The sequence below is a fragment of the Rana temporaria genome, chromosome 1 (assembly GCF_905171775.1).
Source record: "Rana temporaria chromosome 1, aRanTem1.1, whole genome shotgun sequence".
Taxonomy (NCBI): domain Eukaryota; kingdom Metazoa; phylum Chordata; class Amphibia; order Anura; family Ranidae; genus Rana; species Rana temporaria.
The window spans coordinates 541,240,510-541,253,820 of NC_053489.1; the positions used below are offsets into that span (position 1 = coordinate 541,240,510).

General features: G+C 37.9%; 1 protein-coding gene across 3 annotated transcripts in view; it reads right to left on the bottom strand.

Moving 5' to 3' along the window:
* SPOCK3 (SPARC (osteonectin), cwcv and kazal like domains proteoglycan 3) overlaps nt 1-13,311 on the bottom strand; it is a 462,415-nt gene that overhangs the window by 96,755 nt on the left and 352,349 nt on the right. For all 3 annotated transcript variants that reach the window (XM_040332877.1, XM_040332884.1, XM_040332892.1), the window contains one exon: nt 4,506-4,620. In XM_040332877.1, coding sequence (XP_040188811.1) covers nt 4,506-4,620 — 115 coding nt within the window. The remainder of the gene's footprint in view (nt 1-4,505; nt 4,621-13,311) is intronic.

The window sequence follows — 13,311 nt, forward strand, 5'->3', positions numbered from 1 at the left end:
TCAGAGGGTGTTACAAAGAGGTAGAATACAAAGAATGAAACAATTTAATTAAACATAGATTTCAGAGCCATTAAATACTGAATGTGTCTGGATTATTTTTGGAGAATAAGGATATTGTTTAGTGTCACTCTAAAGTTTTAAGAGAACATTGTGATCTCAAACATAGAGGCAAAATTCTAAGAAAAATCTGCACAACGTAGAATGTTAGAGGAAAATGTATCTAGTCATAAATGCACTTGTTAATAACAAAGCATGGACATTATTTGAACTAACTGGATGTGTTGATTATCAGCTCGATTGCTTTTAACTCAAAGGATCTGTCATACTCTATTAGCCGTGTGCTTCTTCTTAGCTCCATGCCAGTGACTCAACAATGAGTGTATTAAGTCCTACAACTGCATCACCATTCTATAGTGCTTGATAGATTTGTGAAACAGAGATTGATTGCTGTGTCATGATGACATCAGCAGTTCTTCACTCTGAAAGTAATCTATCTGCAGTTTGCGCCTAAAGAAAGAAAATAACAAATGGATCATCTTTTTATTGTGCCTGGGCCACGGCTTCAAATAAATTCATGAAAACCCACCAGGGAATAGTCGATATATCTTTTTATTTTTCAAGTTTGACAGTAGCTGCAAAACTATTTTTTTTTCATTTGTATATTTTTCCACCTGAGTTGAAAGTTTAATCAATATTGGTGAATTATTTACATTATCACAGCAGGGAGTTTTATTTATTCTAGGATAAGCAGTATAAGGCAGTAGAGTGTACTGTTGTACAGGGTGCTGCTTGTCATGCTGAAAAATGAAAATACTCGATGAGTGTCATTTACTATCAAGATGTTAAAAAAAAAAAAAATCAAAGATGGTCAAGATATTTTCAAAATATATGTCTACTTTAAGTTCATCTGCACCAAATTTTGTTTTTTTCTCAAATATTGCCAAGCTGCCCACACAGGAAGCGCATCATTAGACATAATACACTTTAATTATAGCTATACAGTTTCATCCACTGCTATTATCCAAACAATGATTACTGACCATTTACTGAAAAATACTATCTACTCTATACTGGACTGATAGATTACTTTAGCAAAGTAAACTGACATCTGAACAGACAGGTAAAGCTGAGCACAACATATATGGTTTACAGTTATATACATCTTTTCAAAGGAGGAGGAAGTTGCAATCAGTTTAAAGTAGAACCAAGAGAGACAAGATATACAAGTAAAAACTAATTTGTATCCTTAATATCCGCTTAGAGTTCATCTTTAATACTTATAAGCAAACTTGACAGTCCGGACATGTAGTGTCTGTAAAAGCCCTGCATTAACCACTAGAGGCCCGCGCTATAGCCAAATGACGGCTACAGCGCGGACCCCAATTGCCGGAAGGATGTCAATAAATGTCCTTCCCTTTGCACGCGCCCCCTTCAGGGCACGCACGGCGAGCGCTGTGATCACCGGTCCCGGCCCCTTACCACATGATCAGCTTTCGGCCAATGACAGCTGATCGCGTGATGTAAACAATGCTCAGGAATCGTTTTTTTTCTCCTCGCACTGACAGTGTGAGGATAAAAAAAAGCCAATCACCGGCTCCTGCATAGGAGACATTGGTCCCCAGTGGAAGAGGCGCATCAGCCTCATTAGTGCATACCAATGCCACCTGCCAGTGCCCACAGTGACCACCAGTGCCACCTGTCAGTGCCAATCAGTACCGCCTATCAGTGCCCACCACTGCCACCTATCAATGCCCACCTGTGGTGCCAGTCAGTGCCTCATCAGTGCCACCTAGCAGTGCTGCATATCAGTCTCACCTACCAGTGCTGATCAGTGTCCATCACTGCCACCTATCATTGCCCATCACTGCCACCTATCAGTTCCACCTATAAATGCCACCTATTAGTGCCAATTCTCAGTGCTCACCAGTGCCACCTATCAATGCCCTTCAGTGCCACCCATCAGTGCCACCTCTCAGTGTCACCTCTCAGTGCCCACCAAAGCTGCCTCTCAGTGCCCACCATTGCTGCCTATCAGGGCCCACCTGTGCCGCCTTAACGGTGCCCACCAGTGCCGCCTATCAGTGCCCACCAGTGCAGCCCATCAGAACCCATCAGTGCAGCCTATCGGTGCCCATCAAAAACTGTCTTTTTTATTTATTTTTTTACAAAAAGGTGATCAAATACCACCAAACGAAAGCTCTTTTTGTGGGATAACAATTATAAAAAAAATTCATTTGGGTACAGTGTTGTATGACCGCACAATTGTCAAGTAAATAGTGAGAGTGCTGAAAGCTGAAAATTGATCTGGGCAGAAGGGGGGTTTAAGTCCCATGTAAGCAAGTGGTTAATCTACCAGCATGTAAGAAAAAAAACTACCAAGTCAGTAAAACAGTCCACAAAATTGTAATGTTATCTCTTTTAGTGCAAAGCATCGTTCACTTCTTTCATTGAAGAACTACCTACCAAAAGTTTCAATGCGGTAATCAGGGCTCAAGTCCTGCGGGAACGTGTGGGAACGGAGTTCCTGCACTTTTTTCACAGCAGGAACTCAGTTCCCTTTGCAGGACTAGAGCAGCCAAGAGCAGCCGAGCCGCCCGAGCCAATCCTTCACTATGTGGCGATGACCAGCTCGAGTCACTGTCAGGGGCAGGCAAACCTTAGTAATCCTTTATGTTTCTGTCCCCTTCATGTATATGGATTCATCGGGTAGTGTGTGGGTATTGCATCACTTCCTAGATGCCGCAATGTCTCCTGGGAGCTTTTGTCATTGTTCCCAGGAGACATTGCGGAGGTCTTCCGCGAGTTATCGCGGGATTTAGAAAGAACTTGCTTCTTTCTAAATTCCGCTATAACTGGCGGCAGCCCTCCGCAATGTCTCCTGGGAACAATGACAAAAGCTCCCAGGAGACATTGCGGCATCGAGGAAGTGACGGAATACCCGCACGCTACCCGATGAATCCATATACAGAAAGTGGCCAGTAACATAAAGGATTACTAAGGTACAGTTAAATCGGGGAAAAAAAAAACATGCGGTTTAGTAATTATGCATATGAGCGTATAATTTTTTTTTTTTTGGTGGAGGAGTGGATCTTGGGTGGGAGTTCCCACACTTTTTTCCCCAGGACTGGACCCCTGGCGGTAATCATTCACAGTAATGTGATTGCCCCAACCCCGGAGCGCCTAAGATACTGGTTGATGCTCTTAAGAAGAAATAGAATAGCCCAGTAGTTGCAATCAATGCTCAAAATCAGAATCAACATATGCTTTTATTTCTCTTAATTTCTAACAGTAAGATTAGGAGCAAATGAGTTCAGAGATTGTAAACAGTGAACTTATCGATAGTGATGATGGGGTGGGTATTACCGCGCTTACCACAAGAGTGGGGGGAAGGGAAAAGGAAGGGGTACAGCTGCTGCACTAAATAGTGTATCAAACCAGGAACAAATGAAGAATAAAGGGGTAGTGCTGCACTGTGAATAGGGAGTGGGATAACGTGCAGAGGAAGTGTAGCCAATCCTTATATATGGAAAAAAATGGAAAATAGAGTCTGGCTACTAATCATGAGTAGCAATAATAAAAAATGATACTGGTATACCATACAAATAAATATCATCAAAATAAACGTGCTACAATGCAGCCAAAGCTAGCTGAAGAAATGTGAAATACAGAGTGACAGTGCTGGTGTCATATAGTGAAATAAATAATAACAAACGTACTGATACACAATAAAGTGTACAGCGTGCGAAGCACACCAGTGACTGTAATAAACTAGGTTAAATGTCCATGCAGCAGATAAGTATAAACATAGCAGCAGGCAAAATCCAAAATAAAAGTGCTGGTGTAGATGCCAAAGTGACGTGACAAAAGGGGTTGATTTCCTGTGTTTTCTTCAGAGTAAGTGAGGATGTCCCCTTACCTTACTGCTGTAAGGTAACAGCATAAAAACCCAGGTACACTTTTCTGGTCTTATCCACATAAGGTGTCATCAAAATGGACTGTAATTGGAAAAAAATAGATCCCTCTCGGTAGTCACGTCCAAACCGTGACAGTGACTCGCACCCAGGGAGATGAAAGTGCCAATAGTGCAGTATCGTTTTAAAATTGGGTTTATTCAAACAAAATAATACACTAGGTACTCACATTGTTGTGATAAAAGCAGGCATATAAAAACAGGGCGTTCGCCAACGTCACCTCCGGTACCTCTTGGTAGACTCTATGTAATACTCTTACGCGTATTCGTCACTTCTCGTAACTTCTTCAGGAGTGAACTTATCGATAGTGTTTTTATATTTTATTATTTTATCATCTCAACTCCCTCCAATTGTTTAGTGAACAGTCTTAGCAGTCTCTGCCAGGAGGTCTATATATGGTCTGTGGACCTTGAGTTGAATACAGCCGATGTATATCAAATACTGTACATGGTCATTGCTTTGTACTATTTAACAGTAGTTAATATTTTTGGCAACAGTCCATTTTATTACAATTACTAAAACATATTATCTTACCTCTTTTTTTATTTTTATTTACACTTCTTGATTTGCTTGAAGAACATGGACAGTGTCCCTCACATTTCACTGTTATTTGTTTACCCAAGATGCAGGCTTGATATTCTAATTTACACTAAAAAGTGAAAAACAAATCAGATAATTAGATTGCAGGTAGAGATGAAAGACCAACTAAACAAAACCACATTTCCCATACAATTGCAAAGATGGCCATACACAGTTCGAATCTCAGCCAATACAGCAGGGACCGTGCAAGATTCGAACCATGTATGTGCAGGTTGATTGTATCGATCAACTTGGGTACAACCAGCCTTGATTCAATTCGTAATTCCTACCGAGGAGCTATTGTGTTTTCCTGGCTCTCCCCGCCAGGAAAACACAATAGCTCCACAGGAGGAATTAGGAATCAAATTGAGTGATTTTCTTTTGCTTCATATATAGCCAGCTTAAGAAAAAGAAAGACAAATATATTATGGGGCTTTTTAGTGATATGAGCATGATTCCTTGATAACGCAGTAAGAACAGAATGGTTGGCAGTCGTTTATGGTAAAAAGTCACTAATTTTAAAAATATATTTTTCATATTTTTTTTTCAGGCATCATGTTCACAATTTAAGGAGAACTCAATGCTAAACATAAAAACAAAAAACAAAAAAACCCATAGTTCCAACAATAAATATCACAGTATAAAAAAAACTCAAAACAATTAAACGCTATAAAACACACTTCAAATAAAATCAACATTCGGGCCTTTTGGGATTAATGTTCTTAAATGATAATTCCATAATTTTTTGGTCTGAATAAACTACTAGATCACCAACCCTCCACTTTGTTCCTACTTTTTGTTTTGCTAAAAAATGTAATTCACTTGGATACACCCACATTATTAACAACACAGGGTCAGACTTTAAATTAAAGATTGCTTGTTTGCGTGGGGAGGTACTGATGAAGGTTAGCAGAAGTTTATAGATCTGTTAATAATAATAACTTAGAATTTACCACTACCTACAGCAAGCAGTTATGGATTGAAGATTTCCATAATGGTTAATACTAAGACCCCTTTCACACTGGGGTGGGTGTTGACGGTAAAACACTGCTAGTTTTAGCGGTGCTTTACCATAATTTTTAAAGGCGTTTTCGGGCGCTAGCAGGCCACATTTATCCCCGGATTGTGGCCGAAGAAAAGGTTAAATGTCATTGTGTAGCGCAGCTGCTGAAGTGCTTTGCAGGCGCATCGGCAGCGGTGCCCATTTATTTCAATGGGCAGGAGCGGTGAAGGAGCGGTGTATACAGCGCATCTTCACCGCTCTAACAATTACTTTTTTTAGCATCCTGCCAGCGCAGCATCCCAGTGTGAAAGCACTCAGGCTTTCACACTGGGACTGCAGGGGAGGTGTTTTTAAGGCGTTTATCAGGGGCTATTTTTAGCCAAAAAGCTGCTGAAAAACGTCTCACTTTGAAAGGGGTCTTAAAGTATAGAATGAATTGCTCTAAAAAAGAAGTCTATATACACAATCTGAAGGTCTTAAACAGACCTTTTTGGAAAACAACTAAAGTTTGGAAAAGGCCTTTAGTGGAAAAGGCCTTTAATTCTAAGTTACATTGTTAAAGGAAACACCTATTGGAAGATAAGAGAAATGAGAGTAAGGGTAAGAAAAATGTAGAGTGTGTTCTCTCTTACTGTAAAAATAAATAAAAAATTATCAATATCATCAGGAACTAAAAGGCCCCCCTTTAAGAGAAAATGTACCTCCTGTACCATTTTTTTTTAAAAGGGTATCAAACGGCGTTTGGCGTGCTATGGGGACCTCATTTTCATCCGTGCCTCACGGCAGGTGGAGGGGTCAGTTTGGGGTCCTCCCCTATGTCCCCCATGTGCTCCACAGTGGCCATCTTCTGACAGCCCTATGTTCCCCCAGCGTTGGAGTGAGTTTGCTGGGGTTTTTTTTTCGGGGGGGGGGGAGCTCATAGGAGGACCTGTGTTGGCCATCTGACTTGTTACCTATCAGGTGTGCCCAATTATAGCATGATACTTATACTACTAGATGGACTCTTTGGGATTCTTTGCAGATCCCAGACAGCCACCACAAGGAACAGATCCCTACTGGTATCTAGATGAAAGTAAGTAATGCCTGACACTTTAGGGCCTCTTACTAGAGCTCTGTTTCCTTGTATACATAATTTTTACTTAATTTATTTAATTACTTATCTTGGACCTTCCCTCTAATGGATTCCTTCAGGACAACCTGTTATTTCTTTACTTAATAGCCCAGCAGGTATCCCATTTCTTGACCCTCACACTATCTCTTTTTTTTTTACCATTCACACTCCAATACATTCTAGTCCCCACTTTTTTCATCATGCATTTTTGCAAATTTTTTTCATTCCATTTTCTCCTTACACTTTTGTCTCAGTCAACCACACTCACACTTTTCCACACTTCATTTCACTCATCACAGTCACATTTCACATGCACCATCTCTTCACTTACATTCTTCTCTGCACCCCACATTCACCTATCTCGATACTCTACTGGGTTTCTTTATTAATTATATTTTCCATTGCAAATTTTTACTGTTTGCTATGACATTTAATTATGGCTTCAATTATTTTTCCCATATATTTTAGTCTATCATTATATTAGTACTACATTTCTCCAACTATTTTTGCATACTATTTTTTACTTTATATTATTACTTCTACAGCTTGGGGTGCCCCCCTTTTCAGTTCCAGTCTTTGATGTCCACCATTTTGGTCTTTTGGGTCTCTCCCTCCGGATCCCCCCTCGCCCCTCCACGCGTGGGGTATCAGTGCGGCCCCCCCAGGCTCGGAGCCCTTTTTTGGTCTGCCCACTCAGCCAAGCTTTTTCCATCTCAGCTCCCCCGCCTCCACGGGGGTCGTGCTGTGTTTTGGCGGCAATCACATGGTTCCCAGTCGGTCCACAGTCGCAGCACATGGGAAAGTGCTTTTACCCTTTCTTTTAGCCGTTAAAGGGTAAATATATTCATTATTCACAATATTGTCAATATGGTAGATGTTTCTCTGTTGAGAGTGTTTTTGCTTGTTTTTTAACAATCTCACATATACAATGTATTTCATTCTAGAGCATCTCCTTCCTACCCCCTGAAGATGACCGCCCTCTACAAGGTCGAAACGCATTAGAGTTTTCTAATATGTATCATGTTCATTATGTGTACCATTGTTATAACATTATGCCATGCTTTTGCAGGTTTGCCCCTACGGCCTAATCAACATAGTGTTTATCTTGTATGTACATGTTTTTATTGCCATTACTTGACTGTGTTTTGGTTAAAAAATACATCAGATACGTTTCCTTGTGAGACATATAAAACTACATTAAAACTTTTGTATTAACTAAATAATATCTATTTATCTATTTTTTGCTGCAATACAAAGCCCCCCGGGGTAAATTTCCTTTCTCTTCTGCAACAATTTGGGGGTGTGCAGCACTTTGCCCACTTTTTAGTATCGCTTTTTTTTTGCTAAAAGTTTTAATATTAGAAGCCCAAGGTGGAGGTTGTATTCTTTATGTCATTATAGAAGCAGTGGTGTAATTCCTGTTAAGTCCATGCAGCCAGCTAACAGTACTGACCAGATGGAGTGAATATGAAGTGTGCAGAGAAAATATTACCTAGACTGAATGTACTGGGGAAACCCATAATGAGGTTTGGATAATGCAGACCACCTGTGTGGGAGCTGGATTGTAGTGCGATAACTTGTAGCTAGAGGATCAGGAGTTAAACTGTATGTTAAACCACAGTGGAGCAGTCGCAGCAGTATCTTTTATTGAGGTGATTGGGGGAAATGGAACACCTAAATTCTAAGGGGAACAGACTATGTATGCAAATAACTAAGCTATGATTATAGTGGCAGTTCCCTACAGGGTGTACTGCGCTTTATCTTTTTGTAGTTGCTCGTTTCTCTTTTGAAGCTGCCACAAAAATAACCATTGTCAGAGTCTAGAGGTAATGGTGACAACATCCCTCCATCATGTGACTGTATTTGGGTCTAACAATTGGCTGCTAGGCATTTTGCCAAAATTAACATTGCGCTGGAGTATAGGTGTTGGTGTCATTGTGCTTGAATGGACAAAGTGGCAGTGTCTCCTTAAGTAAAAAAAAAAAAACAATATACTGTAATTGGTTGTTCAAAGTGCTGCAACTAGCTACATTGTATTGGTGTTTGCTTACATTTAACACAAGACAAATATGTTTCTGCTGCTCAGCACTAAAATAGCAAGCAATAAAAGCTCTAACACACAAATCAGGACCTGAGCTGTCAAACTGACAGCAGGCAGCTACACATGTGAACCCAGCAGGAAAAAAAATCAGGATATACCTGGTGCTTAACTGGTCAAATAAACTTGAAATGCTAGACTGCACAGCATGTGCAATGAGAATTTAAAGATATTTTTGTAATAATACACTTTTACTTTTCAAGTCACAGACCTTGACCCACAACAGTAAAAAACATGACTGTTTTGCAAAATAAAAATATGATAAATGTGAACAGCACACAAGCCACTGTATCATTTTGAAATAAAAGTATTTGATTTTCCATTTCAATCTGTAGCCTTCTTTGATTTTCTAAAATTGCTTAAAAAAAGCATTTTTGTGTGCATTTTATTTATTTACCAATTACCCTCTCATAAGCATATAATGCAGAATCCCAGCATCTAGATCTTTAACCCTTTGTTAGGACAGGTAGTGTTCAAATATAGTTTACTTGTGATAATGATAGCTACCAGCATGGTACAGACAGGGTCACCTATGGTAAATATTACAACCGATCACCAAAAAAAGTGAAACATTCTTCCTTGCAGTGGGACTGCCCTTGCACTGCAAGGGTACGTGCTTGTTCAGGTCTAGGGCACTAGAAACAGCTGTTTTTACTTTACTTATCCTCCACTCTTCCATCAGTCCATGCTCTCCAGTTCTCCCCTACCCAGTGATGGTGGACTGTTCGACACCCTCCTGTCAATTGCAGGGCTATGGGCTCTGCAATGTATTTGATGATGTGAGGGGACGTGAAACCACTTGAGCATAGGGGAGAAGAGGCTGCAGGGACTGGTCTAGCAGCATGAAGTGAGTGAGTAAGTAAAGGTTCATTTTAGGATCCCAAAAACAAAAACTAGTTTTTAATTTATTTAGTATGAGGCCAAATGGAGAATTTTTCTTTAACAATCCAAAAAATGTGTTGCACTGTGAATATACTCAAAAAAACATGTATTCAACTAATTAAAATCATGTAATGCTCATACACTGATGAGAATAAAGTAATATAAGTGCAACAAAAAAATGCCTCCATATATACATATAAAGCTGCAAACATGTGTATTCATAAATTATATTTTTCAACAAAGTGCCAAGTAAGGTTTACAGATGGAATATTTTCAATTAAAGTGACAATTATTCTGTGCAAAGCATAAAAAACTCAAATAATGTTCATTCAAAATGCCAAATCTTTAAATGTGTACATTTTGTTTTGCACTTATACAGTATCACTTTATTCTTATCAGTGTATGAGCACTACATGATTTTGATTATTTGAATACACGTTTTTTTAAGTATATTCACAGAGCAAAACTTTTTTTGATTGTTATGGTTTAGTATTGGGATGTGCAATACAGTGAGTGCAGGCATTTATTAATCATTAATCAGTGATTTTAGATCATGACACTTATCGCAGATTATTTTCTGTGTTTAGAACTTATTTTTCCTAGGATTTCCACCTTAACTCCCCAGCCCCCTCCATACAACAGAGAAAAACCTCAGTTTTGGAGTTTTCAGAAAAAAAACAAGCAAAATTTAAGATTTTTTTAAGCTATGCTATGTGTATGAAAACATGTAACAAATATAAAATAAGTGCTATCCCTGGCTGTAACGGTGGAAATACACATTAAAAGCTTTACCAAAAAAACTGTTTACTGATCTGAATAGCTAAACCTCAAATTACACAAAGCTTAATGAATAAGATAAATTACAACCCTACTATACCTGCTCTGTTCTGACAGGACCAAGTAAAGATTTAATTAGAGAGACAGTAAAGGCTTCTGTTTTGTACTCCCTTTAGAAAAAAACTGAATTCTCTGCAAAAGCAATTTTATGAGTGTATACTGTTTTAACCTCCCTGACGGTATGATTATGTCAGATTTTTGATGCTCAAAACTGCATGGAAATTTGGCATTTTATATTGAAGGCCTGTAATTCTTAAGAATAACAAACTTAAATGGGTTCAAATAAGAGTCTAGTAGACATCCTGGGTATAAAATCATAAATTATAATATAAATAACTATAAATAATTATAACAAATAATAATAATAAAATGTATTCAATAATGTAATTAAATCAAAAACACAGAAATTTGCTCAGTTGCAGAATTGTAGCTGTCATTACTGTCAGTGTTTGATGATGAATTTCCCCACAAGTCACTATTGCTCAATTCTGCAAGTAATTCTAATTCATTATCACTGTTTTCTAGCTGGTCTAAAACCGCTTTTGACGTAAAGGGACACTTTTTGGTTGCTATGGACAATCTCAAGTTTCCAGTAAGAAAGAACAGTATATATAATATAAAACTGCATGCAGGGCACTGGTCAAAGCACTAGGAACGAAAGGGAGATGAAATAATTTGATACAGTAATGTAATCTGTAAGATTACAGTGTACTGTATGCATTAGGTGTTCGAAGGAAATTAAGCCCGGCACTGTGATAGATCGAGCAGAGTACACAGCCCGCCGTTACAGTGGGAGGACATCACAGGATCCTGGGGAAAAGGTAAGTAACTTGGCCTGGATCCTGCGATGCAATCCCGAGTGTGGCTCGGGGTTACCGCTTTTAGTAATGTAAATTCTCCTCCTGAGCCACACACGAGAATTTCCCTAGGGAGGTTAAATAACAATTTGTAAATTAAAGATTTTATATTAATTAAAATGTGCCCCTTACATTTTTTTTCCTATTTCAACAGTACTCCATTAGGATGATTTACTAAATGATTTGAAAATATTCACACAATAAAATGTGTGAACATCTATTCCTTTTTCTTTTCTGAATTCTTTATTTAGTCAGTTTAAAGTGAGATAAATAAAATATCCAGTCTTACATATCAAAATGCAAAGCAAGTACAGAAGGTAAAGCAAAGCATAGATTTTCTTTTCATATCACTGGATCACTGAGGTGAATCTTCACATATTTTATTGTGTAAGCATTCTCCAATCCTTTAGTAATCAGTCTATATGTACAGGACTTACCAGAATCCCAAAACATAAATAGTACATATTTTAATAGGAATCAATTTATTTCTAAAACGTACATTTTATTTCTCAGTCAAACAATAATTTCAAGTCTTCTCTGATGTTGAACAAATATTCTCTGATGTTTATACAGTGTCTATGGTGTACATTCTTTACTTCTAAATGTAAAAAAAAAAGACCCACCCAAATTCAAAATAGGATTTGTATAATGCTATTCAATCAAACTCAGCATTTAAAAAAAAAATGTTCAGTAGATCCAGAGATAAAGGATGCTAATGCTATATGCAAAACATTTCCAGTAGAAGACTTGTTGGGCCCAGCTCTTTTCATTCCCAAAACTTCCCTAAAGGTCGATAAGGTCTCCCAACACATTAAAGGTCAAATAGAGAGATTTCTGAGATTGAGTGGAATAGGGCCACATTCAGGTATAAAGTATTTACATATTTGATTGTTTTCAGCAATCCCATTATCTGTTGCGCTAAATATTAGATTGTCAGTCTCAGTCTGGAAATATTTTGCTAATTTTTGCATATTCATTTTATAATCCTACTTTAACCTTTTCCATGATTTCTTTCATGCTATGGCTAAACATGTCCTCCTGTCTTAGGGATTCTGATTAGAAATGGCAAAGGTTACCATTATAATGTGCTGATTTATGTGGAAATAACACATCCAGCTTAATAAGCCTGCTTAAAATGTGCTAGCATCAGAATCTAAAATTCCACACTATAGGACTTAAAAGCTGACATTCACTGATTACATTTCTGATTATTAATCAACTTCAATTTCTGTAATTATATAAAGTCTGTTGCCATTTGTAAAACATAAATGCAGTAACATACTTAAAAAAAGATGAGCTTTAATAATTTTGCTTCTTCATGAATTTGATTTTATTGCTTCTTAAACACAGTAGTGCTGACGGATTACAATAGGGATGACTTAGCTCTAGATTCACTTTGCAAGGGAATTATCCATCCATTCAGTGAATGAGGCGAAGCTCTGCTAATTTCCATAATCAAATAATATGAAAGTAAAAATATTTTTGTATGGATATTTTATTATGTTTTAATAGTTTTATTATCATTTTTTAATAATTCTAAATATAATTTTAGAAAGTTGCATACATTATAATTTTTATGTATGTGCATCAAAAATATATAAATTGATGTTTAAGTTTTAGAAAGGTAGTTGATTGTTGTTGTCAATAGGTTGTAGTCCCATTACAATCAATGTGCTAACTAGATGTATTTGAGGGAATGGTAGACCGGCTGGAGTGATTCTAGGTATCGGCTTGACGGTGACCCCTCCTACCTTTGCAAAAGTCCATTCTCAACATAACAAGTTAGGTAGGTGTGGCTTGTGATGTCATCACGCTGGGCAGAATTACTGCAGGACATACAGAGATTGCTGCTTGGCAACAATAGTGATTGGAGATACACTATGAGGCTGTTTTTTTTTCTAAATTGTGAGTTTTTATTTTATTGCTTCACTAAAAAAAATATATACAGTGAGCGCACAATGAGGTCTCTTTAT